The following is a 23,775-nucleotide window of genomic DNA, read 5'->3' as shown; positions in this document are numbered from 1 at the left end:
ACCACCATGGGCAGCGGAGGGGGCGCAGGGAAGTTGTGGGGAATCTGCGACCTCCGGGACCCTATCGCACGGATCAGGTTCATATGGGCCCGGAGAGCTCAGCGGGAAGAGGGGAAGCGGCCCTCGAGCCGAGACTGGCGCTAAGGGGGCGGATGAGGGAGAGGATGAGGAAGAGGAGGAGGAGGAGGAGGAGGACTATGAGGAGGAGGAGAAGATGGTACAGGTGGTGGTTGTTGATCGTTAGTGGATGTGGGGGCAGAAGGGAAGTTAGGGGAGGGAAGCAGAAAGGGTGGATGAAGGTGGATGCGGTGTCGAAGGGGAAAGTGATAGTCAGATCGGTTTTAGGCGAGGCCACGAGCTGAAGGCCAGCTTCCCTGGGGAAACCGAACCAGCCCCCCCCCCCAGATTCCGACTTCTTAGCGAGCACCAGCGCTTAACTGGCGGCGCGATTGCATCATGTTGGGGGGAGTGGATCAGTTTCTCGAACTGCTGTAGATGAGGAGAGAAGAGTTGATAGCGCGGGAGAATACACTCGAACGCCGAGGGGATATCTAGCCTCTAGCGCTCTATATAAAATTGGACAGCGCGGTCTAGCAAGTATATTTCCTCGATGCTCGATTGCGGACCCCTGCTCTCGTGTCCCCCGTCACTCATGGCCGTGAATGGCCTGGATATCGTCATCGGGGTTGGGGGCCTCGTGAGCTGGTCCAATAATGGCCCGACCAGCCACCGTCCGGGCTGAACAAGCTGAACACGATAGGACACGACAGGACATGAGGACTATATCAGAATCTCGGGATGAGGATCGCAAGAGCTAAATGGTGATAGAGAATAGGAAATGAGTTGCCTATCAGTGTATATCCAGAGTATACAATGTATAGGACGATAATGCTATTGTCCGCTGATCGTAAAAGGATCGAAGTATACATCCGAACCCAGCGCCGGTTCCGGGTTGCCAGGCGCAACGTCCAACCGCCCGATCGAGCCATCTCCACCCCATCCCGATCCCTCCTCCGACAACCACTTCACGACCAAATCATTTCTGTCCACCGATCTCTCTCTCCCCGACGGTTGCTCGCCTCGCCTCGCCTGGCCTCTCACAAATAGTCGCATTCTCCTTCTGATCCTTGCAGAATGCCCCCCGTCGCCGCGCCGCCGGCGCATCCCAATCGACCCTTTCGTTCGGCACCCAGTCCCGCATCACCAAGCCGACAAGTACCCCGACCACCCTCCACAAGGCCAAGAAGGCCGATTCCCCAGCAGTAGTACCCTCTGATCAATCGGAATGGGGCACCCCGGAGCCACAACAACTTTTGGCTGATGCCGAACCCTCGAAACCCCATGTGGCGGAGCTGGTGGTCCGGCAGCAGGCAGCCGTGGCCCGACAAGAGGTCCCATCCTCGGCGGAAGAGCAGCGGGCTCTGCGGATGAGCCAAAAAGACATCCAGAGTTATTGGGAACAACAGGAAAAGAGCCGGAAGGCCCCTCGAAGTGAGTGGAGATTCTCGAATAACTTCAATTTCGCCGCATCGGGCAATCTGGCTGACAGCTTGAATTAGTCCACCAGCAGGACCTCGACCTGGAAGAGAAGATCCTTCGCCATTTTGATCTGTCCAGTCAATATGGAGTATGTCATTGTCCTCCCCAGTATCCTTCCCTCCCTCTTCACTACTCATGTCGCGAGGATGGGGTTCTTCGCCCACCGCTCTCCTACCCTCCCCACTTACTCCCCCCTCTACCTACAGCACGCTTATAAGATGCTAATGACTTCTTTTCCATCTAGCCCTGCATCGGCATCGCCCGGCACAAGCGCTGGCGGCGGGCCAACACGCTGAACCTCCACCCGCCCCTCGAGGTCCTCGCCGTTCTTTTGAAGGAACAGAACGTGAACGAGCGGGCCCATGTGGATGAGCTGCTCTCATAGTGAATTGAGAGACCCCCCCTCCCAAAAGGCAAATGGGGTTTCTGTCGTTTCTGTCTTGGACCGGACCGGCCTCAATGTCCGAACTCCCCCGTGCTTCACTTTTCTTGTCTGTTGTTATGCTTTCTTTTTTGAGGTATGAGCGGGCGTTGTTTTGGGAGGATTGTATAGTATTAATAGTCATGAGAATATGAATGAACACGCATATGAACGTGGACGCCGTAATGGCCGTGCTGAGATCAATTGAACAACCTAGATTCCTATTCTTCCCATCTGCTCTACTCTCACTTCGTGGTCTCCCCCTTGGGAGGCTTGAGTCCGAGGTTCATCGGGCGCTCCCTCCATGGTGCATGATATCACGGGCAGAGAGCATGGGACAGGAATAGGTGATTTCTGACGACATCTGACATGGATTTGGCCGAGGTCGCGATATCAATTTGATCGCATTGCCATTCCCGATGCCAGCCAATGTCAGTCTTGGTCTCTGGGGTCCATCAGGGCTCGAGCTGATGATCAGACCTGAAAAAGGGGTCGTGAATTTTGAGTTGTGAGGATCCTTCATTTCCTTTTGGTTTACCCTGATCCGAATGCTAGGGACATCTAGCGCTGGGACCCTGTCATAGATACATAGGGAGATCATAACCGCAACCTTGGTAGGTTTGTTTGTTTTTAGCGACGAGTGATCTTCGACCGGAGATGAGATTTCAAACTATAATTAACGATTTACCTTGAACGGGCCTCCCCAAGCCAAAGAAATGTGTGTTTTTAGTGTATGTAGGATGTGATAGCGCGTCCTGGCGTTACATAGTCTAGTCCCGAAGTAGGCAACGGAGTTTGCTCCCGAAAGGGCCCACTGTTCAAAATGCTTCTGGATGCTTTTGGATGAGATGGACGTGGGTGATTTCCTAGGATATATTTGAAAGAGAAGCCATGACCAGCATTCATATCAAAATTGGTCCGGCCTCCTTGGGTCAGCGGCCCGTCGTCTGTTCATCGAGTGGCTGGTCTGTTTCAACTGTCGCGACCTTCCCCGACTCCCTCGTGTTGCCGTATACCCCGGATTCCGCGTCCCCACAATCTGTTCCATAATCCCTGAATTTCCCATGGACCAAACTTGGACTCGGCTGGGCCGAACGTATTGCACGTGAGGGCCAACAACCCTGACTGGGATGGTCAGCCATTCGACCAGCCATTCGACCCTTCTCGACCCTGAAAGATTAATGGAGATTACCTGGCATATATTAAACACCCTGAGAGGCGTTTAGATCTAAACCCAATCCAGGGTGCCCGCGATGGATTCCTCGGGTCTGAACGTTCGCGCTAGGAGAAGAGAACTCCACCGCACCAGGTCATCCACGGCCCCATGTGATCGTCGCTGCTTTCTGTTCCTGATCCTCCACCAACTGGTACGCCCAAGTGCCCTACAGATGAGTGTGGAGTCCTCTCGTCGCCAAAGCCAGAGCGCCAACAGGCGAACGAGAGTACCGGGGCATGGATGGGGACCTCCGCCAGGACGCCACCATGTCTCACTTTCTCTCGGATCCACTGGATATCCGGTGCTGCCAGAGGTACCACCGTCATCATCCTCCGCGGATTTTGACAGCGCCGACATCCCTCCGACGCCACCATGGTTCCTAGCATGACAGAGGAGAGGCAAGAGGGGGAAGCCGGGCTTGTGTCCCTCCTCCTGCAGCTTGACTCGCCTCCTCCCCCTCCCCCTCCCTCAAGGTTACTACAAAACACCAACCCTGGAAACTTTACGAAGGATGTGCGCCGGACACAAACACTAGACTCAATGGTCTGTAGGATCACGGCCTCGGACTTCGGAATGTATCTAGCCGACGAGGAGCGTGGCCCAACGATGCAGGTACGGGGCCCTCCGATCGAAGGGCAGATCGCTTGGGCTCTCGAGCTCTGGTGGCCGGGAACGAGCTAACCTTGGAAAGGATTGGGTCTCACATCTGATTACACAGGATACAGAGGATACAGACAGTCGGAGAAGGGACATGCGAAAGTGGGAAGTTCACCTCCCATCCACCATACCAAGACGCCGACTTTAATCTGGCCACACCCAATTGAGCTAGTTTCAGTTATCTCCCAAGCCCGGGGACATTGGCCTGGGATTCTACGCGACCCCTTCGCCTGCTCCTTGTTTTTTTTTTTTAAAAAAAAATCTCTCGCTCTCTCTCTCTCGTTCACTATCAATTTTCGTTTGCTTCTCGGCCTTGTTTATGCCGGTCATGTCTGTCGTCGAAAATGGGCAAAGGAACATGGCGAAAATCCCCCGGTCAGTCTAGTTCAAGATGGCCAGGCACCAAAGCCTTGTAATACCTTCCCACCAGTAGTACAAAGTACATCGTATAATGCGTATAGGATATTAATTCTGAGATCGATTCCTCGTCGTCCATTCCCCCTCGTTCCTGACTAGTGATGAGTCCCGAATTCCCGAACGAAGAAATTGGCTTTGCCCACAAGGAGACTCGAGCTTCGAAATCGCGGAGGCGGGTTTAATGCTCGCCCCTCCCCGCCAATCGTGGGGTCGGATGCGGAGTAGTGGGGATCTTTTCTGCTTCTGTGTCTTTTGCCTCTCGCAACAGCCCAGCCAGTAATAATCCTTGACAGCACGCGTCCTCCGTCACCCGTCTCTGGAGGATTCTGGAAGCGGTCCTTCGCAATCCTATGCGTCGATCCCTGTCCGAGGCGTGTGCGACCTACTCTGTTGCCCATCTCGTATTGCGTATTTCTCATTTTATTATTCAGTTGCATTCTCCTCATTGACTCATTGTATTTTTGTTATTATTATTTTTTCTTTTCTTTTGGCTATACTCCCATTCCTATTTCTATCTTCGTCTCGATTGATCAAGTTACGGGTGGGCTCAGGCTGGCGCGTCGGCTCACGCCCTGGATCGGGACAAGCGGGATGCGACTAACATGACTTGGATGTTACCTTCCACGTCCTAGCGTATGTGGGCTTCCCCGGATTTACCTTTCGGCCTGTGCCGCGCAGTACCAGATATACTGTACGGTGTACATGACTGCACACCACTGTACACATTGACTGTTGCTCTGGATTACCTTGGGGGGGAGGGAAGAGGCTGGTGCCCCCGTGTTTACCCATTTTCTGCACCCTTTAGGGTAATTGGTTTACTGAACAAGACTGGCTTGGCGTGGGAAATAGAGAACAATCTTGGAGGTCTTGGAAGCGTCTTGGAACGATACTCGATCCCCGGTCCTGCTTTTGGTTCTTTCGTTTCCCTGTGGACAGAGTCCTGTTTCCTCGCGCAGGGACGCCGAGAATCACCCGCGTCATTCTGTGGAGTTCACGCCATCCTAGTGCTGTATTCTATGTCTTGTAACCGCCTTCTGGCATCGCCTGCCGGACTCACATCGCTCACCAGGCAATTTGAATCCGTACCAACACTTAAAATACTACTACACAAACATGCATCACATCCCATAACGCATCACAATAATCTCCCGCACCTGGGAGCGATACTAGCTTCTGGTCGAGATACCGCACACTAGGCAGGGAGATTATGTTACCGGGTGTTGTAGCAGTGGAGATCTGCATCCGCGGCTGCACGTAACTGCGTGGTGCTACATGCTACCGCTCTTTTCAGCTCTTCCTAGATGTTCAAATCTCTATAGCGTAAACTCCCTATAGTCTCCCATCGTTTGACCGCCACTCGATTTTCTGGCCTCATACCCGTAGCCACTAATGCTCGGCCGGCTGGAAATGACATGTACCTTGATATGTACTCTCCTCGACCCTCCTCCAAATCCTGGTCGTGTAACGGGGCGCCCAGAAGGGGCAACTGGGCCTAGAGCCTACCAAATTAGTGAGCCAAGATCGCCTATGTCTGCTCCAAACCCCAAGTTTTTTTTCACTTGGTGGTCCCTCGTCTAGCCTGGATTCGGCAGGGCCCGGGGTCTCCACAGCCAAACATAGATCCTGAACGGGACCCTCAAGCCCAAAACACTGGACCACTAAACCCAAATCAGCCATGTCTACTCACAAACGCCTCCTCTCGCCTGAAACTGGACCAGGGTCCGGCGTCGCCATCGGGGCTTGGCCCCACACACGAGCATCCGGAGGAGGGACCAAGACCCTAGCCCTGTAAATGAAAGGAAATTGGACTAACTCCATCAGTCGATTCCCAGTGGCGGACGGAGAAGGATTCTGAGTCAACCGCGGCCGGGGACCCGTCTCGATACTGTCAGGGTTCAGCAACAACATGTGATGGGGCGTGGGTACGACCCTGAGGGTTTAATGGGGAGGAGAGATTGGACGAGCAGAGATGATCCTCCCCCCTCCCTCTCTCGCACGGGAAGTATAGAGTATCTCGCACTGAAGCTTATAAAAAGGGGACCTCCGTCCCATACACTCGGCTTCTTGCTTCTCCCCGTTGTCAACCCACTCGTTATATTAGTCTTCGACTGTCGTTTCCGGCACGCATCTATATCATCAACGTTGTTATTCATTTATCAGCCTTCAATCAGTCACCATGAAGTTCTCCACCACCCTGATTGCCCTCGTTGCTGCCGGCCTGGCCAATGCTCAGCTGCCCGACGTCCCCACTTGCTCGGTAAGATATCTTCATGTTCCTCGCGATATACAATGTGCACATGATGCATGGTGTAACCCGTCAGACAAACTTCGGGAGCAACTATCACCATAGTTTTATTCTCCGGAATTTGTTTCTCCGGAATTTGTTTCACTAACCCTCCTCTTAGCTCAACTGCTTCGTTTCGGCCCTGACCAGTGATGGTTGCTCGGACCTGACCGACTTCGCCTGCCACTGCCAGAAGACTGAGCTTGTCAGCAGCGTGACTCCTTGCGTTGAGAAGGCCTGCGACGTTGCCGACCAGATCTGTATGTAATCCGTCTCCGCCTCCCACCGCTAAACTACTCCTTACCCACTATCCCATCGTCAACTACACATAAACCTACCTGTCTACAACACCCTCAACTGCCTCTATGTATTCTAATCATTCTCTGTGAACAGCCGTCTCCAACGTCGTCGTCTCTCAGTGCTCTGCCGCTGGCCACCCCATCTCCGTTCCCCCAATTGAGACTACCACCTCCGAGAGCAGCGCTAGCAGCAGCGCTAGCAGCAGCGCCTCCTCCTCCGCCTCCAGCAGCGGCAGCAGCAGCTCTGAGTCTTCCACCCCCGCCACCACCACCGCCTCCGCGACTGGTACTTCCGTTCCCACCGGCAGCTCCAGCGCCGGCTCGTCTACCCCGGCGGGTACCTCCACCCCACTCGTCACCAAGACCAGCGGCGGCGCCTCCGGCACCTCCACCGCTGTCTGGACCGGCGCTGCCGTCGCCGCCAAGGGCAACCTGGCTGGTGTTGCGGCCGTTGCTGCTGCCGCTGCTTATATCCTGTAAATATAGCTAGCTTACCCTTAATGGTGCCATTGGGGCGGGTCTCTCTGTCTGTGTCTTTGGTATCTAGTCTGGTATCTTTTCTCTCAAGATTTCTTTTCTCTCTTTGCTAGAGTTCTTGGAACGGAAAGAAATGATGCCTGACCTGGATTGGTCCAAGAGATACTTTGATGGGGTTTGTTTCCTCTGGTGCGAGTTTATGTATAGTTGAGATACGCTTAGTTGAGATACGCTTAATATATCAGATTCATTCGAGAGGTTTATGTTCTTTGTTTTGATGTAGACTCTTTGAACAAGAACTCCCTGAGATATAACTAACATGGCTTGAAAGAGGCTCTGGGCTATGGTATCACCATGACGCGTCTACTCACGGGTTCTCTCTGGGTATTTGCTGTAATTATATCGTTTTTCAATATGTACCACGCAGACCAGACAAGGAAGGGATTTTCTTTCACTACTTCCGCTTCGTGCATCGTCGGCTACTTTATCGCTATGACAGCAGCAACGACTGCCCCGCGATATGTTTCACTGTGTTTGATGACAAATGAGTAACTTCAATGGGTGATATGAATGGATGCTTTTTTTATTATTTAATCGGCTACGTCTCCGGTTTCTAGCTCTTGCATGGATCTCCCATGCCATTCCCCGGTCACCAGCTAAACGAGCGGCTGCTATCGGACTCACCCACGCCTTTGGAAATGTGGGAAGTATACAAGGCTCATGCACGTCCTTCTAGCTATGGGTCCTACTTATGTGATATCCTTTGCTGGGAAACTTGCAGCGACGGGGCTCGGATATGTCTGTGTTTTTTAATTCTGAATGAACTGGGCCCACGACTTAATGATACTGGCGGGCAAAGGTTTAAGGATTTGTAATAAAGACCAGATTCGAACCAAATACAAAATTCAAAAATGCTCCAGAATGCACACTGCATTCTTTCAAGCTCCATTCACAGATATTTCATCGTCATCGCTCCTCTGGACATGGGTGGACCTTCCTCCAGTAATGACGATAGAGAAATCGGGAGGTTTCTGAAAAGAACAACGACAGCTGGCCCTTCAGACACGGTAGACTGCGGTTCACACCAGCCCATATGTCATCCTGAAATTTCTCAAATGGGACGTTCTGCTCATCGAAGAATTCTAAATAGACCTTGATCATACCCAAAAACCCATTCTTCACAGCCAATCTGAAAGCTGTGTTTCCATTGATGTCAGCAGAGAAAGGATCTGCGCCTTTTCGCAAAAGAAGTTTAGCCGCGCGGCACTTCATCGCCCGAGCGTTTTTCGTATGGTCCGAGCTGCAAGCTAATTTCATAAGTGCTGTTTTCTTTGGAGCATTCCCGAAGGTCTCAGGAGGGCCAAACCCATCAATAGCTGCTCCATGTTCAAGCAAAAGATCAACAGCTCCTTCGGCAACACTTTGTTCTTCGAGGGTTGCAACAATTGCGACATATGGCAGAGATTCTGCGCCATTGTTACCCAAGTAGTTGATAGTTGACCAGGAATTTGCGTTCATGCCTGCTTCCAGAAATATTTTCAGGCCAGCAACATCAATTTTCCACAAGGCCGTCTCAATTACCTTTAAATTTGTACTATCAGCCAGTTTGAGAGAAATTCCCTTTTTCATCAAAAGTTTCAACATCCCTGACCCCCCTGCAATGGCACTGAACGTTAAAGATAGTGACCGGCGCATCTGAATGGACTCAATCTGGAGCCCGTGCTTCACCAAGAGCCGCACCATCGGTAGATCTCCAGAGTGAACTGCCTTGAGAACGGCGCTTGAGTAATCGTCGAGTGACTCGAGTGACTTGATACTTAGTCCCCAGGTTAAAAACAACCGCGCCATTGGTAGATCTTCGGAACTGACTGCTTCAAGAAAGGGACCCAGAACACCGAATACCGAAGCGGTTTCTGTTCTGTGCTTCAAAAGTAACCGAGTCATTGATAGATTTCTTGATTTAACGGCCGATAGAAGGGCCGCAGAGTAGTCGTGTTGGGCCATGGACTTGTTCACGACAAGGAGTAGCAGTTTCACCACCTCGGTCGAGCCGCTGCTTACGGCGCGGACCAAGATTTTTTCTCTCGATGGTGGTCTAACGCCGTTTTCAAGAAGCAGGTTGAGCATTGGGATTTGCCGCTTCTCAATCGCCTTGATGAGGCAAAGCCATTTCTCGCTGTCTTTAAGATGGTAATCATGGAGGATCGTCTTCATAGAAGGCAAAAAGCCACCAGCCACAACTCCCTCTATGAAATACCTCCTGATCGCCTTTGGTCTGCCTTTCATGGCCCTTTCGATATTGATGAACTTTAGAAGGAGCTCAGCAGCTCTAGGATGGGTTTCTGCTGTTTCGTAAAAGTCACGACAGATGTTTCCCCACGGAATTCGTCGTCGTTTTGACTTGAGCCCTTTTTCCAGCAAGTATTCAATGACGGGCAAATTACCAACTTGCAACGCAACCAGGAGCGGAGAAAAGAGGCTGGATGCCCATCGTGGAAAGAAGGGGTCTGCACCGGCCTCCATAAGCCTTTTGACGAGACTCAGGTCCTTTTTGGCAGCTTGGCTGAGCGCATTCCGCCCCAAAAAGTCTTTCACATTGGGATCACATCCCTCTTTCAGGAGGAGTTCCATTACCGATATGTGATCGTTTTGAACGGCCTGTTCCAGACACACCCCAAGCCCGGCTGTGGCTTGAGGGTCCTTCAGGTTGATCACATAGCCGATCAAAATTTCAACAACTGCCAACTGTCCAGTTCTACATGCCGCAATCAAAGGTTGAATTAAATAGGAACAGTCAAGATTCTTTCCAGCTGGGCGACAGGCTGATCCTTGCCACTGAGAAAACGGTGCATCAGGCTCAAGACCGTAGTTGACCAATATAGCAACTAAGTCACTGTGGCCATTCTCTGCTGCGCAAATCAACGATTCGTTTGACATGCCGTATTTCTCGTAGATATCACCTCTGGCTTCCATTACTCTGCGTACGCCATGCACATTTCCTTTTTCAGCCGCATTTTGGAGCCATATGTTTGAGCAAAAGCGGTGATTGCCTCTGAGTTGCGCATCCAGGTGAGGGGCGAGTACCTGGTGAACACGACGACTGACCTGTGTCATGGAGTTGAGGTCACAGATGTAGTCCAGGTACTCAGAAATCATCAACAAAAGCTCAACTGGGAGATCTGAGAGCGTTCGCCAGCTTGTGCATGTCATTCGGAATGCCATTTTATGAATATGAGACGATTCGGTCTGTTGAATTTGTGTTGGCTGGAGAGAGCGTGGGAGAGAGGTGGAGGAAGGAGAAAACACAGAGGAAGCTTTGTGAGGATGATAAACAAAGATGACCTAGTTTGGTTTGAAAGAAGGGTGAAAGAATTTTTTATGTGATACATTGGAGATGAAGGTGTTTTTGACAATCGACCATAATAAATTCTCTTATTCAATAAAGCACCCACACTGGACAATCCATGATAGATGCTGGTCAGGTCTAGGGGTCTAGAATATTATAACATGTGACATAAAATCAAGAGAAGCTCTCACAAATATACAGATATATGCAAATCTATAGATACCGAGTGTACGAATTCGATGTCAAAAGAAATGCATAGCCTGTTGATTTTGATTATCTGGTTTACCGCAAGGCTTTTATGAAGCGTATATACACAATTTCTCTATCCTTTTCACCTGTCGATTCTACTATCGCCTTCCGCTCTCTACTAATTTATAATCTCTACAACAAAGGACATCAGGTGGTTGGGATGCTGCGTATTGTTTTGGAGCTTCGTAGTACGGATAAGAATGCAGGACGAATGTGGCGCCCCACCGCGTAACCATGCGCCAAATGACATCAGCATCGAATTCGCCGAGTCAACTACCAAGCTTTTCGTTATCTCTCGAGAGCCCTGCCAGTGAGATTCCTCTTTTCCTCTCGCCCTGAATCGGTGGTTTTTCTTCTTCCATCTACGCTGCTCTGCTATACAACCTGCGTCTCAAAGAGAACCCAGACGCTGGTAGCTACAACGAACAGCCTTATCTACACCCCCGCTCAGATAACGTCTCCCTGCACTGTGGTACGATTATTAGAACCATGGCGACTCCTACATCTCAGTTCAAAATGTTGCGTCGAGCATTCTCAGGACCCTTGGAATGCCCGTTTGAGGTGAGTGCCTAATCCTGCCATATATCAGTATCTCCTTCATGATGCTCAATTCGAGCAGGGGCCACTACTGCTCCAGTCTTCTCAATTCAATAAAGGATCTGCCTTCCCAGAGAACGAGCGCACTGTTTTCAAACTACATGGTCTGCTTCCACCTAATATTCAGACCCTCGATGAACAAGTTGAGCGTGCCTACCAGCAGTATATCAGCCGCGACAACGACCTGGCCAAGAACACATTCATGGCTAGTATGAAGGCACAGAATGAGGTGCTCTACTACAAGGTCCGTGTCAAACAAAGAGGAGATCAGAGGAGGTTTGAATTTTGACCGGCTCATTCGACCAGCTTCTACAAACTCACCTCAAAGAAATGTTCAGCATTATCTACACCCCCACTGAGGGAGACGCTATTCAGAATTATTCACGGCTCTTTCGAAAGCCCGAGGGATGCTTTCTCAATATTCGAGATGAAGACTCCATGGACAAGTCTCTTTCGAACTTTGGCAATGCAGAAGATATCGATTACATTGTGGTTAGTGATGGGGAGGAGGTATGTTTTGTGATGAAAATTTAGACGGACAATGCTGAATGTGGAGAATAGATTCTTGGGATTGGTGACCACGGAGTCGGAGCAATCCTCATTTCTGTCGCCAAGCTAGTGATAACCACCCTTTGTGCTGGAATTCATCCAGCTCGACAGCTACCGGTTGTCCTGGATTGCGGAACAAATGTATATAATCTCGGAAATTTCACAACTGACAGGATCCCCGGGCTGAATTTTATCTACAGAATGAGGAGTTGCTCAACGATGAACTCTATCTTGGGCTGCGACAGCGTCGAGTTCGGGGCGAGGAATACGACCATTTCGTGGATAATTTTGTCCAGGCTGCTAGAAAGCGATTTCCCAAAGCCTATATTCATTTGTGAGTACCCACGAAAGGCAGCAAAATAGTGGTTTACACTCTACTAATCAAGTCAGTGAGGACTTTGGCCTTGGAAACGCACGAAGAATTCTGGACCGATACCAGTCTCAGATCCCCTGTTTTAATGATGATATTCAGGGCACTGGCTGTGTGACTCTGGCTGCGATGATGGCCGCCCTGCACGTCAGCCAGGTAAATTTGGACGACGTCCGCGTGGTCATTTATGGCTCAGGAACAGCTGGAACTGGTATTGCCGATCAGATCGCCGATACCATAGCGACAGAGACTCACAAACCTAAGTCCGACGCCTCAAAACAAATATGGTATGGCTTAATGAATGACCATCCTTTGACATATTTTCAAATCTTAACCCATGTGCAACATGCAGGTGCCTCGATAAACCCGGCCTCCTGCTCAGGTCCCACGGAGCAGAATTAACACCAGCCCAGGCATCTTTTGCAAGAGACGATGCCGAGTGGCCATCAGGGAAACAACATGATCTCCTTTCTGTTGTTGAGCAGGTCAAGCCTCATGTTCTGATTGGGACATCAACTCGACCTAAGGCATTTACAGAGGAGATAATTCGAGAAATGACCAAACATGTTGAAAGGCCTATCGTTTTCCCGCTAAGTAACCCAACTCGTCTTCATGAAGCCCAGCCGCAGGATATATATGAATGGACCGGAGGAAAATGCCTCGTTGCAACTGGCAGTCCTTTTCCTCCTGTTGAGTATGGGGGTGCAACGTACGAGATTGGTGAGCATTATTTCCGAAGTAGTTTTTGACTAATTCCAGCCCTCAACTAATCATGACACATAAATCTTGGTCAGCGGAATGCAACAACTCAACCTGCTTCCCTGGAATTGGCCTCGGAGCTGTCCTATCTCGAAGCCGTTTGGTTTCCAAGAAGATGCTTGTCGCCGCTGTGGAAGCACTTAAAGCTCGATCACCTGCGCTGGAGGATCCTAATCGGCCCCTCTTGCCCGATGTGGAAGATGTGCGAGAAATCAGTGTCGAGATTGCTGCTGGGGTAATCAAGTGTGCTGTGGATGAAGGACTAGCCCAGGAGGAAGGTATCCCTCATGATGCCAATGAGCTCCGAGAGTGGATTCAAATACAGATGTGGCAAGCTGTATACCTTCCTCTAGTTAGAGAGTAATGGGTTGTAATTTTCAATCTTGATGGTTATTACATTGGCAAGATAATATTGTACTCAAACTATTTGCATTTTTAGCACACATTATTCAATTACCAGGTAGGGTGGAACTGGACGGAGAATTGGCAGAAAGCAGCACCAAGGTGCTATGAATGTTCAGCAGTCTTGATTGAATCGAAGTTTAGAAATTGTGATGAATTTGTGCAGGAACTCAAGACTAGCATGTAGGTCTCGATGGGACTTGAGCCACCAGCCACGAACTCTATAAGGTTATCCAAGCCCGATTCTCCCAAAAAAATGTAAATGCAATATATTACACGCTGTCAATGCGGATATCTTATAGAACTGAATGTAGAAAATAAACGAGAGGAAAGAGAAAAGAAGCAATACGTATCAACACTGTCAATCATGGAACCCATAATCGCATGAAGCCGCCAACATCCTGCCGACAGGTCACACAACTACCGAAATTATTCATAGCAAGGCTAACACGGCAGTCCTCGCAGATGCACAGGCAACGGCACGGCCAGGTGATAATCGACCGTGGGTTTGTTTGGCAAACCACACATGGAGGTCCGTTTGGACCTAGGCCTGTGGCTCCGGATTCCCACGTGTTGGGGTCGGAGCTGGCAGACATTTCGGCCCGACGTGAAAGGATAAGTCGCTCAAGCATCTCACTCTCTTCCTCGGCCGACGGTTTGCGTTTATCGTTGCTGAGCTGCGTAGCGGCGTGATGGTGGAGGCGAGAAGATAGAAGAACTCGGGATCTGTCTTTTTCAACCTGCTGCTGGTATCGACTTCGAGTCATGATGCGACCTAAGTCTTGGCTCGGGTTAAGGTGCGCAGCAAGGATACGGGCTTCTTCTCGACTTTCACGATCCTGGGGATCAAGAAGTCGAGCAAAGCTGCTGATATCCATGAATGAGTCCTGAAGAGGCGAGCCTTCTCGGGAGAAGGCTGGGAATGGGTTGGACTGTGTGGGCGTGCGGCGACCTTCTGAGGGATAATCTTCCCATTCAGATTCAGAGACATTGGTGGACATGGACAAAACACTCGTGGTATCATCATCCTCCTCTATAGGAGGGTTGTAGTCAGCGGTGTGATCTTGGTTGCCCCATGATCCTCCGATCTTCCACCAGGTGTATAGCTTGTCATCGAGTCGCCGTTCATCAGTGCCTTCCCAGTCGAGTCTGCCTGAACGTTCCCGCTTCCGCATTTCTAGCTCGACATCAAACTCATAGTCCTCAGGTAACTCGAGTTCTCCATCATCAGTGAGAACCCAAAAGTCAACTGATCCAGATGGCAGAGTTTTCTTGAGTGCCGCTTTGTCTTTGCGCTTTCTGGACAGCCGTTTCAGCCACTGTGGACGATAGTTGATTCCCAGTCGATCAAGGACTCGACTGAATCCGAACGCAGTCCACCGCAGAATAAGCCAAAATATCGCGCGAAAGAATGACAGGCCATGCCATAACCTGACTGATGCTCGAACTGCACCCACCCCGCCAAGTTCAGCTTGCGGTCGCGCTGCCCTGGAACCATTCTTCGGCTTCTCAATCTTCTTTTCTCGGCCGTATCCACTCTCCCATGTTTCGAGTTGTTCAGGCAAGTCGAAACTACCATAGCCCACGGCTTCGAAGGAAGGCGTATCAGATTGATTTGGCCAGTTTCCATAAGACGAGTTTCTCTGCCGAGAGGCTTCAATTTCTGCAAGCCTGTCCTTCTCCAGCCAAGTCATCTGTCTCGCAATGACTGCCTTGCCTTCATTCAAGAATACCGCCTCGCTGGCCGCTGTCAGAGCAACGTATCCAATACGAAGCAAAGTCGTATAGAAGTCTTCATGTCTATTGACACGGATATTGCGAATCTGGTTGGAACCTTGCATGTTTTCATGAGCCAGCATGAATCGTTCCCGAAGCGAAACAGGTTGATTTTCTTCAAAGGGCATCGAGAAGGCGGTGATAACCAGTGCCAATCCATAGATCGTAAGGCAAATTATAATTCCGAGTAGAACCAGAAGGTGGGGGATGAAACCAACTATGCAGACCGTTGGAAATTTCAGAACACCCGTCTCGGTACTCACAGGTGGGCCGCTCTCCAAGCCCCATGACATAGCAGCCATAAAGCCAATACCCCATAGAGCCGTGTTGAAAAGGCGATACCGACTCTGCTTTCCAAAAACATCAAGAATATGTGAGGAAAGACTATTGCAACAGGAGAGCAGGACGATGAGTAGCAGTTCTGGGGTGACGTTCATTCGTTCTAGGACCTGCGCCCTAGTGAGAAGCTTCAAGGCGGAACTTGAGCCTTCCCCAGATCCTCCTTCGCCGAGAGGACTTTGTTTTGGTAGCCCGAATAACCCAAGCCCGATCGACTTCCCGATCATGGACTCTGCCTCTGCAAAAGCAAGAGAGTGTTCAAATATTGACATACCAGTCTCTGTCATCACGGGACGGCCCTGAAGAGCGCAGGAAAGTGTCTCAACAAAATGGCTTAGACAGAGCATTAGGAATACTGGCCAGAGTAGCGAAAAAGAGCCAAAAGGGACATCCGAGCTGCCGAAGGCACGACCCATTTTCACAGAGCTGCAGGCTTGCGCGTCAGATTCCCATGGCATGAGTCTTGAGCTCAACGAATGAAGAGCACCTCCGCCACTGGCATAGTCGAATATCAGGGCTTTTCCAGGCTTTCCGTATCGCATTTCAGGGTAAGCGGGAGACGTCTGACATCGAATTCCGCGCAACAGCGTCATGATCTGGGAGACGAATAACAGGATCGGTATGATGCGTAACGCTAGTCGCCTCTCCCAACCGAGTCGTAGGTGCCGCCGGGTAGATGCGTAGATAGTGATTCGGTTGAGAATTAAAGCCTGTTCTTCTTCAGCAATATGCGGATGCACCCTAAGAGCAGAGTGTACTCACCTCCATCAGGCATGCAAATGACCATACACTAGTCAAGTACCCAAAAAATCCCCCAACCTTCCGTATGGTCTGCAGAAACTCAGTTACATACCAGCTATCTCCAGTCCCAGCAGCTTGTGCAACCCCTTTCGCCCGCCGCATTCGCTGCCGCCTGCGATGCTGCCGCCACCGCATGTCCTGCCAGCCCAGGCTCACCTGCGGCAGGCGCTCTTCCGCTCCAGAGACTCATAGTAAGATCATGAACTCCTGCTAGTCGCGCAATATGTCGGGGAATAGTGTTGAATGCGAAGTTTTCGGCTTGATTGAGGACACGGAAGGGAAGTGTGAATAGTTCGCGTGGGGAAGGGATCAACGCGGTGACGGAAGTTGCGGAAACGGTGTTATTTATGTTCTGAGCAAAAGGTGCAGCAGACGTGCTCGGCATGGAGGAAGGGCCAAGGACCCCGGTCATATTGGGCGTCAGTTGTTCCTCTATCGGTGACCGCTATCGAGGGTCCGATCTGGGATCCGGGGAAGATGCAATGGGGAGGGGCCCCGCACCACCGCACTCGCGTTCAACGAGAGCAAACGAAGTGGTCAGTATCGTAGAAAAAGCCAGGAGTTGGCATTAAACCTGGATATCACAGTGAGCTCAGCTCCTGCGAAGAGTCCATCGAAGGAGAGTAGAGTTGGGAGGAACCGTCCACTGGCGAGCGGGTTCCCCTTCCGGCTGAGTCAGCATATAGACCGGGGAAATTGGAGTGACTTCTACTGAAGCGCGGATAGTTGCTGCGGGTTCACCATGAGATTAAGGGTCTTTTCAATAGCTGGCAACTCTTGAAAGGCACACCGGTAGTCCCGAAGGTCTGCAAAGACTGTGGTCATTGGTATTTTAGTTCTGACCGCTCCACTCATTGGCCGCGTATTGGATCATGCTAACACCATTCTATTCTACGATAAGCTTAGCACAAAGATAACAACATATATTTGCCTATAACAAATTTGCTTATTTCACCACATCGCTTGGAATCGGTAAATCTTGTGCCAAAAACGGCTACAGTTACTACCAACAGAGGCGTCCTTTCTACCAGAATTTCCGCATCGAATTGCCACGTGATATTTGACCCAGTAATTCCGTGTACTCCCTGGATGATCCGGGATTGCTCCTGAGCAGGAACTACTAGCCTTTTGTAGCTCCACGCAGGACCACTCTCCTAAACATTCAGAACACCAAAAACAGTGATTTGGTTTCCTCTATAGCAGATCGCCTACCAGATTCGCTGCCAGATCTTTTAAATACCAAGATACCTACCGAACGTGCTGCCAACTGGCGGCGAGATAAGTGGGGCATGTATCTCATTATTCCAAATAATAACGAACGCTTACTGTCCATACATTTTTGCCTAACATGGTTTGAAACAGACAAAGACGTGTCCACCCTTATTTAGTTACATTTATCCCTGCAATCTATCTCCAGGTGGCTAGTCGCGGCCTCTTAATGGTGCGCAGCAAGTCCAGCTGATAGGGCACTGCCTAGCTTCGCCCCACAGCATATTGGGGGCCGCTCCATGTAAACAGGACTTCCAAAATGTTCATCTATCGTGACAGAGCAAATGGCTATTCTGAATTTCCAGTTGGCTACTCCAGTCTTGGAGGGAAAGCAAGATTCGAATAACGTATGGTTGCCATCTAATACGTCCAGTCACGGATAATATTCTTCTTGGGACGTACGGGATTTCTAGTAAATAGAACCCTGAAGACATTTGGGAACGCAAGGCAGACTACCAAAGTACACTGCAGCATGGCTGAAAATTAACGCATGGCTGTAACCCCTTACATTAGCTCAAGAACTGGTCAGTCCCATATGCCATATATAATACCAGTTCTTCTGATAAAAATCCTTTCAACTTTTTTTCCACTTCACCGCTCTACACGGGACTCACATCCACCAATTACTCATGGAGAATAGGCCCGGACGAAGAAGAAAGCAGACCAAGAAAGAAGCTCGGGATTTGATAGCAAAACACAATATCTGCTTCGAAGGCCCACTGCGTGCTGACAAATGGCCTGCCCAATATGTTTCTCTTTTTACAATCATTCGCCAAATCGAAAGAGTGAACTACGAAGAATACTATTGCAAGATGAAACTGTGTGAAGGGGCACAAAGATGGGTTCAGATGAACAAAATCATCCGAGACACGAATGAACTAATGGATGAGGCTGTTCAATGTCGTAAAATACGTGCAAATGAGCGGGACTGGAGGAGTGCGACAGAAAGATTGGTTTTAAAACGCTTCAAGGAAGACCTGTTTTGGTGCGTGGTTAAGTGTTCATTTATGGCCATAATCAGCCTAACAGAGTGTTAAACCAGTTTCCGGTGTAAAGGACGTCAATGGAAAGCTGATTTCCAAGCTCAGCCTGTGTGCCAAAGGGCTGTATCTGAACTTTCCCATTTACGATCTAGCAGGTCAATGTGCAACTGCAACGGCAATGAATTTGGCCATGAAATACAGGTGAATCTATTGCTGCAGCTTTATGTCTTAGACTTGATGAGATGGCATGCTCACTATCCATATTCACCAGTCTCCTTATTCAGATGGTCGCAGGATATTCGCAGGAATACACGAGCCAAGCATATCAGACCCGTCGATCCCCGCAGATGGAAGGAGAAACCCGGATTATGTTCTCGGGCTTTTGAAAGGAGAGAATTCTCCATTAAGCCATGCTTTGGAAACCTCAGCAGGAATTTCTTGCTCCCCACTGGACACTGATGATCATGTCTTGTTCCCTTTCCTTATCCTTGAGGCAAAGTCAGGGGAGTATTGCTCTGACTTCTCTGGGATAGAGAAACAAACGGCTTTTCCAATCAGAAAACTGGTGAATTTCCAGAAACAGATATCAAAACCGAAGGAAGGAGTGAACTTCCATCCATTGGTATGGTTTTTGGCCTTCAGAGGCGAGGATTGGAAAATCCATGGCTGTATTCCCTCTTACAGCGGAGGAGTAGTATGTACTATGACCAATTTGATTGCGAAACGTCTGACATTCATATAGAGAATCATCCAACTTTGGAGTGGTGATATTCGCCGGGCAGATTGTGCATTGCAACTGTTTCTGATAGTTGACATGATTTGCGACTGGGCTGCGGACATTTACTTAAAGGAAGTTATATATTGCATGTCTGTTACCCCATTCAATACTCTAGATGAGAGTGATACCGACGGCGAAGACTGGTCGGATGCAAAATCTCGATTGGGAGGGTTCCTTGGCGAAGAGGACACTCTCGAGATTATAGATGACCCAGAGGACGATACCAATGTAGTGACCATCAATTCCCCTGCAGCATCTCCACTAATACCCCCTATGCCAGGAGGTTTAGCTTTTGACTGGGATATGGATCCAATCCCTTCACCTCTCGAAGAAGATTCAGTCATTCGTAAAGTGAATGAGGTCTGTTTCTCGTTTCATCACCTTACGTTGCCGGAGTCAACAGAAGAACTTCTTGCATTTTTGTCGATTTCTGGCCCATACTCCCAGAATATTGGTAACAATGCAATTAAACTACTAGGACTATTTAATCTTCAATGTTATATTCAGGTGACTGGGAATTTCGTGTCCAATTTGGAAAATTTCTGGACCGAAAGCTCGGATGCTAGTTCACACCCAATGCTCAACCACGATGAGCCGATGCTTGCTCACATATCCTTCCGATTGCATATCCAACCAAATGAGACTTTTATCACGAGGGATTTATCCTGCATCATTGCATCGGACGCTGCCATCAACACCTTGCATGCCATCGCGGGGAAAAGCCGTTCGAAACTGATAAGGGATCAAGGTTGCTGCCTGCAGAATCAGGATATTGTGACCCCATTGAGGAATATATCGAGCTCGGAATCACTCCAAACAGCTCCTCCAACTACTTGTCTTTCTTTGTGTGTTACAAAGGATCCGACAGATCCAGTACCCTCCTTTGTATGGACCCAAGACGGCCCACGTGAAAACTATATCTCTGGACTTTGGCAAAATTTGAAAACTGGAACTGCCAGAGCTCATCTCTCACCCATTTGGGGAAGTTCCAACGCACGCTACAATGCTGGACAGTGATTACAAGGTCCTCTTTCGCTTGATTTTGTTGGAATGAGGCATTTTATATCCCTTGAGATCATGTACATACTATATGTATAAATATTGTTTCATTGCCTGGAAAGTGTTGGTTCTCTTCAATATTGTACTGTCGGTTTTTACCATCATCAAGCGAATATTAGTAATTCTAGACTGTTTTTGGGGGTAGGAGATTTTTAACAGTGTGGCTAGGCTGGTAAGCCATGATTAGTGTTGGCAATGGGGTCTGGTAGAATAAAGTACAACATTCTGGCATTAAACCAGCCTAGGACACATTGAGCTTTACATAGTAGACAACTCAACCACAACTGTATTTTGAAAAGCGAACATAATAGCGGAGCGTCATATTTTGGCCTTCAATCCCAGGAACACCAGAAATAGGCAACAAGCGAAGCTCTTTTAATTCAAGACGTTGACAAGATCGAACATCATCATGGGCCAATGCTAGGAACAATCGCGCTTACTTGCACATTCAAATAAAGTATTTCGCTGGTCTAATAGACTCTGAGAGTCCAGTTCCACGAACATGGGCATCATTGAACAGAAATGGTCTCAAACTCAACATATAATTCTATACAGTTCAGAAGTCATTTTCGAAAGGGTAATATTCATTGCGCGCCCCGTGTACAATTTGCTGGTCAGAGGAAGGCAGGACCTAAGAAGGAATCATTCTTATTTCACGTTCGATGGCATTTTGCCTTGTTAAGATATATTATAGGTAGGCCGATTTCATGCAGCTCAGGGCGGCGCGAGCCGATCGCTTCCCGAGGCAGCAGTGCTACCGTCACCTTTTTTACGGCATAAGATAATGTATCCCATCGGAATAACCCCCCTGCTCTTGGAAGTTGAAGCAGGAGAATTGTCACCAGGGCATAAGATATTAGTTTGCCATCCATTTTAGACTCATTCGTCCACGGAGATCCATCAGGTCGAATGTATGATGCTTGGATGGTCTGTCAGTGCTGGACCTTAAAAAAGACTTAAAATAACCAGGAATTGGGTCCCAGTAAGTAAAATTTTCCAATAAAACATGCATGTATGAAATCGCTGCAACCCTACCCATCTGAACATCCGTTCGAACGGGCCCATAACTCCGTGTAAATTCATTGTCAAGGTCTTTTGCCTATGTCATTGCGCCGTAAATCATAGCAAGAGATATATAGGAAGCAGGAACTATAGGAGGTTCTTGTGTGAGTCTCAATTCTGACTCCGGAAATTGATTGTGGGATTCACACCTCGCGTGATCAAGTGTCAAGATAATCGGCTGCCATCAAGAGCTCCAAACATAACTCCGGTGGGATATCCATATCAGCCACATTAGTTTGCTCTTTGTGCTTCTCGTTGTACAGGAAATATTCGCAGACTTTCTCAAGGACGACGCCTCTGTTGGGGGTGAGAACCAGGTCAGTCGCAAAACATAGACAAGATGCGAGGAATATAGGTTCTAGAAGTGTGCATTGCTTGCAACATAGAAAAACTCACGTTAAGTTTTCCAAAACACATCGACCTGTGATTGCCTCGGAAAATTTACCTATTGTCGGGCAAAGGCATTAGCAAAGCCTGAGTCGTCTAGCTCTGGATCCAGAGAGGTACGTACTTGACGGGTCCAGCATGCGGCGGATGGTGCCAGAAATGCAGGCAGCACTGCGGGGTAAGATGAACTCAAACCCATCACATGATACCAGAGTCACATATTCCGACGGCGTGGACTGGGCCATGATGGACGTATCGCGTGTGTCGCGAGGAGGGCAAAGCCAGATGGACTGCGGGCAGAAGATGAAGGGAGCGGGTCCGTGCACGGATGCCGATAACCGATAAGCAGAGGTACGGCTCGATGTTTTCCAGCGCAGCACAAGGTTGAGAGAGCGACCATTCTTCTAATCCATTTACCGTGAATAGTAAGAAATAATTCAGAGCAGTCGATGTGAATCATTTTTAATCATGGTGAATTTGTTTGTCCCATGGGCCCGTCTGCAAGCTGGCGCGTCGCCCCTCATTCACTCCCGGCCGACCAGTGACCTCGGAAGATACCTTGGCGGCTCTACAGCAAGCAGAGTCCGAAGATGCTTGTCCTCTACCCAATCGCACAGAGATAACTCCTTTCCATCTTTTCAGTCAGCAAACCGGCTATCAGGGCGAACATGCATGGTCACCGGTGGCACATCTGGCATCGGCTTCGCCATCGCTGAAAGGTTCCTGCAAGAAGGCGCATCAACAATCATTCTGGTTGGCAGGTCAGAGCAACGGCTCCAATTAGCGGCTACCAAACTTTCAAACTCCCACGGTGGGTCTTCAAATAGAAATGAGGCAACAGCTGTGTCAGACAAAGTCCGGCTTCTTGTTGGGGATGTCGCAGAAGCAGGCGCGTGGATGCGTGAACTGGAAAAGGAGATGGTAAGCCACTTCAGCCTTCTATATACCAATTTGAAAGACAAATCTGAGCTAATAGAGCAATATACTGTAGACAAATGTTGATGTCCTGGTCAATGCTGCCGGAATCTCAGTTTCTAGCATTCTTCCTAAGGCTGAATTGGCCGATATCTCTCGGATTCTCCGCACAAACCTTGAAGGCGCGATGCTGACCTCACGGGCCTTGATGCGTGCGGCAATTAGAAGTCGAATCCGTAATAAAAAGGTCTCATCTGCCATCAATCCAGCCTCTTCAAAGTGCATCATCAACATTTCCTCTCTACTTGCACTTAAGGCTGGAACTGGTGCGGTGCCATACGCGGCATCAAAAGCTGGCCTCTTGGGCCTAACACGATCCTTGGCAGTTGAAGCCTCCGCATCAATGAAGGACGTGGTCATTCGCTCCAATGCAATTGTTCCAGGGTATATTGAAACGCCAATGATTGCTGGTGAGTCCAGGCTTCTTTCTAACTTCCAAGAAATATGAATGTCCATTAACACTGGCTCAGATTTTACACCAGGGGAGGCTGAAAAGCTTAAAGCCATGATTCCCCTGCAACGATTCGGCGATCCAAGTGAGATTGCGGATGCAGCAGTCTTTCTAGCCCAGAACGAGTATGCCAACAACTGCATTCTGAACCTCGACGGGGGACTAAGTGCAGTCTAAGTCTCCTTTCTTTTTTCTGTATCATTTACACAGCAACTGAAGGCAGCGTCTTCGTTTGGACTCTGCCAGGTGCATCAACCGGAGTATCAACTGTACACTTGTATTTTCATCACTCTATTCCCGTTCTCCATTTTAT

At 49.3% G+C, this 23,775-nt stretch overlaps 9 protein-coding genes across 9 annotated transcripts; 5 read left to right on the top strand and 4 right to left on the bottom strand.

The window, feature by feature from the left end:
* Positions 1–888: 888 nt before the first annotated feature.
* N7462_005153 (putative DNA polymerase delta subunit 4) lies at positions 889–1,559 on the top strand (the record flags this gene model as incomplete). Its single annotated transcript, XM_057076878.1, has 2 exons — positions 889–966; positions 1,134–1,559. The coding sequence occupies 2 exons, from the start codon at positions 889–891 to the stop codon at positions 1,557–1,559; spliced, it is 504 nt and encodes a 167-aa protein (XP_056936383.1).
* A 1,989-nt stretch (positions 1,560–3,548) lies between these two features.
* On the top strand, positions 3,549–3,857 carry N7462_005152 (uncharacterized protein; the record flags this gene model as incomplete). The annotated part of the gene is made up of 1 exon (XM_057076877.1): positions 3,549–3,857. One exon carries the CDS (start codon positions 3,549–3,551, stop codon positions 3,855–3,857), a length of 309 nt encoding a protein of 102 aa, XP_056936382.1.
* A 2,569-nt stretch (positions 3,858–6,426) lies between these two features.
* N7462_005151 (CFEM domain-containing protein) lies at positions 6,427–7,313 on the top strand (the record flags this gene model as incomplete). Its single annotated transcript, XM_057076876.1, has 3 exons — positions 6,427–6,507; positions 6,656–6,794; positions 6,928–7,313. 3 exons carry the CDS (start codon positions 6,427–6,429, stop codon positions 7,311–7,313), a joined length of 606 nt encoding a protein of 201 aa, XP_056936381.1.
* Positions 7,314–8,276: 963 nt separating this feature from the next.
* Positions 8,277–10,520, bottom strand: N7462_005150 (ankyrin repeat domain-containing protein; the record flags this gene model as incomplete). Its single annotated transcript, XM_057076875.1, has 1 exon — positions 8,277–10,520. The coding sequence occupies one exon, from the start codon at positions 10,518–10,520 to the stop codon at positions 8,277–8,279; it is 2,244 nt and encodes a 747-aa protein (XP_056936380.1).
* An 874-nt stretch (positions 10,521–11,394) lies between these two features.
* On the top strand, positions 11,395–13,544 carry N7462_005149 (NAD-dependent malic enzyme; the record flags this gene model as incomplete). The annotated part of the gene is made up of 8 exons (XM_057076874.1): positions 11,395–11,466; positions 11,525–11,746; positions 11,809–12,012; positions 12,064–12,192; positions 12,252–12,385; positions 12,442–12,708; positions 12,774–13,141; positions 13,216–13,544. The coding sequence occupies 8 exons, from the start codon at positions 11,395–11,397 to the stop codon at positions 13,542–13,544; spliced, it is 1,725 nt and encodes a 574-aa protein (XP_056936379.1).
* A 403-nt stretch (positions 13,545–13,947) lies between these two features.
* Positions 13,948–16,290, bottom strand: N7462_005148 (uncharacterized protein; the record flags this gene model as incomplete). Its single annotated transcript, XM_057076873.1, has 1 exon — positions 13,948–16,290. The coding sequence occupies one exon, from the start codon at positions 16,288–16,290 to the stop codon at positions 13,948–13,950; it is 2,343 nt and encodes a 780-aa protein (XP_056936378.1).
* Positions 16,291–16,553: 263 nt separating this feature from the next.
* N7462_005147 (uncharacterized protein) lies at positions 16,554–16,910 on the bottom strand (the record flags this gene model as incomplete). Its single annotated transcript, XM_057076872.1, has 1 exon — positions 16,554–16,910. The coding sequence occupies one exon, from the start codon at positions 16,908–16,910 to the stop codon at positions 16,554–16,556; it is 357 nt and encodes a 118-aa protein (XP_056936377.1).
* Positions 16,911–21,807: 4,897 nt separating this feature from the next.
* Positions 21,808–22,281, bottom strand: N7462_005146 (elongin C; the record flags this gene model as incomplete). Its single annotated transcript, XM_057076871.1, has 3 exons — positions 21,808–21,946; positions 22,046–22,094; positions 22,161–22,281. The coding sequence occupies 3 exons, from the start codon at positions 22,279–22,281 to the stop codon at positions 21,808–21,810; spliced, it is 309 nt and encodes a 102-aa protein (XP_056936376.1).
* A 223-nt stretch (positions 22,282–22,504) lies between these two features.
* N7462_005145 (SDR family NAD(P)-dependent oxidoreductase) lies at positions 22,505–23,639 on the top strand (the record flags this gene model as incomplete). The annotated part of the gene is made up of 3 exons (XM_057076870.1): positions 22,505–22,957; positions 23,028–23,421; positions 23,482–23,639. 3 exons carry the CDS (start codon positions 22,505–22,507, stop codon positions 23,637–23,639), a joined length of 1,005 nt encoding a protein of 334 aa, XP_056936375.1.
* Positions 23,640–23,775: the final 136 nt, after the last annotated feature.

Source organism: Penicillium macrosclerotiorum (assembly GCF_028827735.1).
Source record: "Penicillium macrosclerotiorum strain IBT 26536 chromosome Unknown utg000003l_segment0_segment0, whole genome shotgun sequence".
NCBI lineage: Eukaryota > Fungi > Ascomycota > Eurotiomycetes > Eurotiales > Aspergillaceae > Penicillium > Penicillium macrosclerotiorum.
Note: the sequence above shows the minus strand (reverse complement) of the source record. Positions and strands in the feature narration are given on the sequence as shown.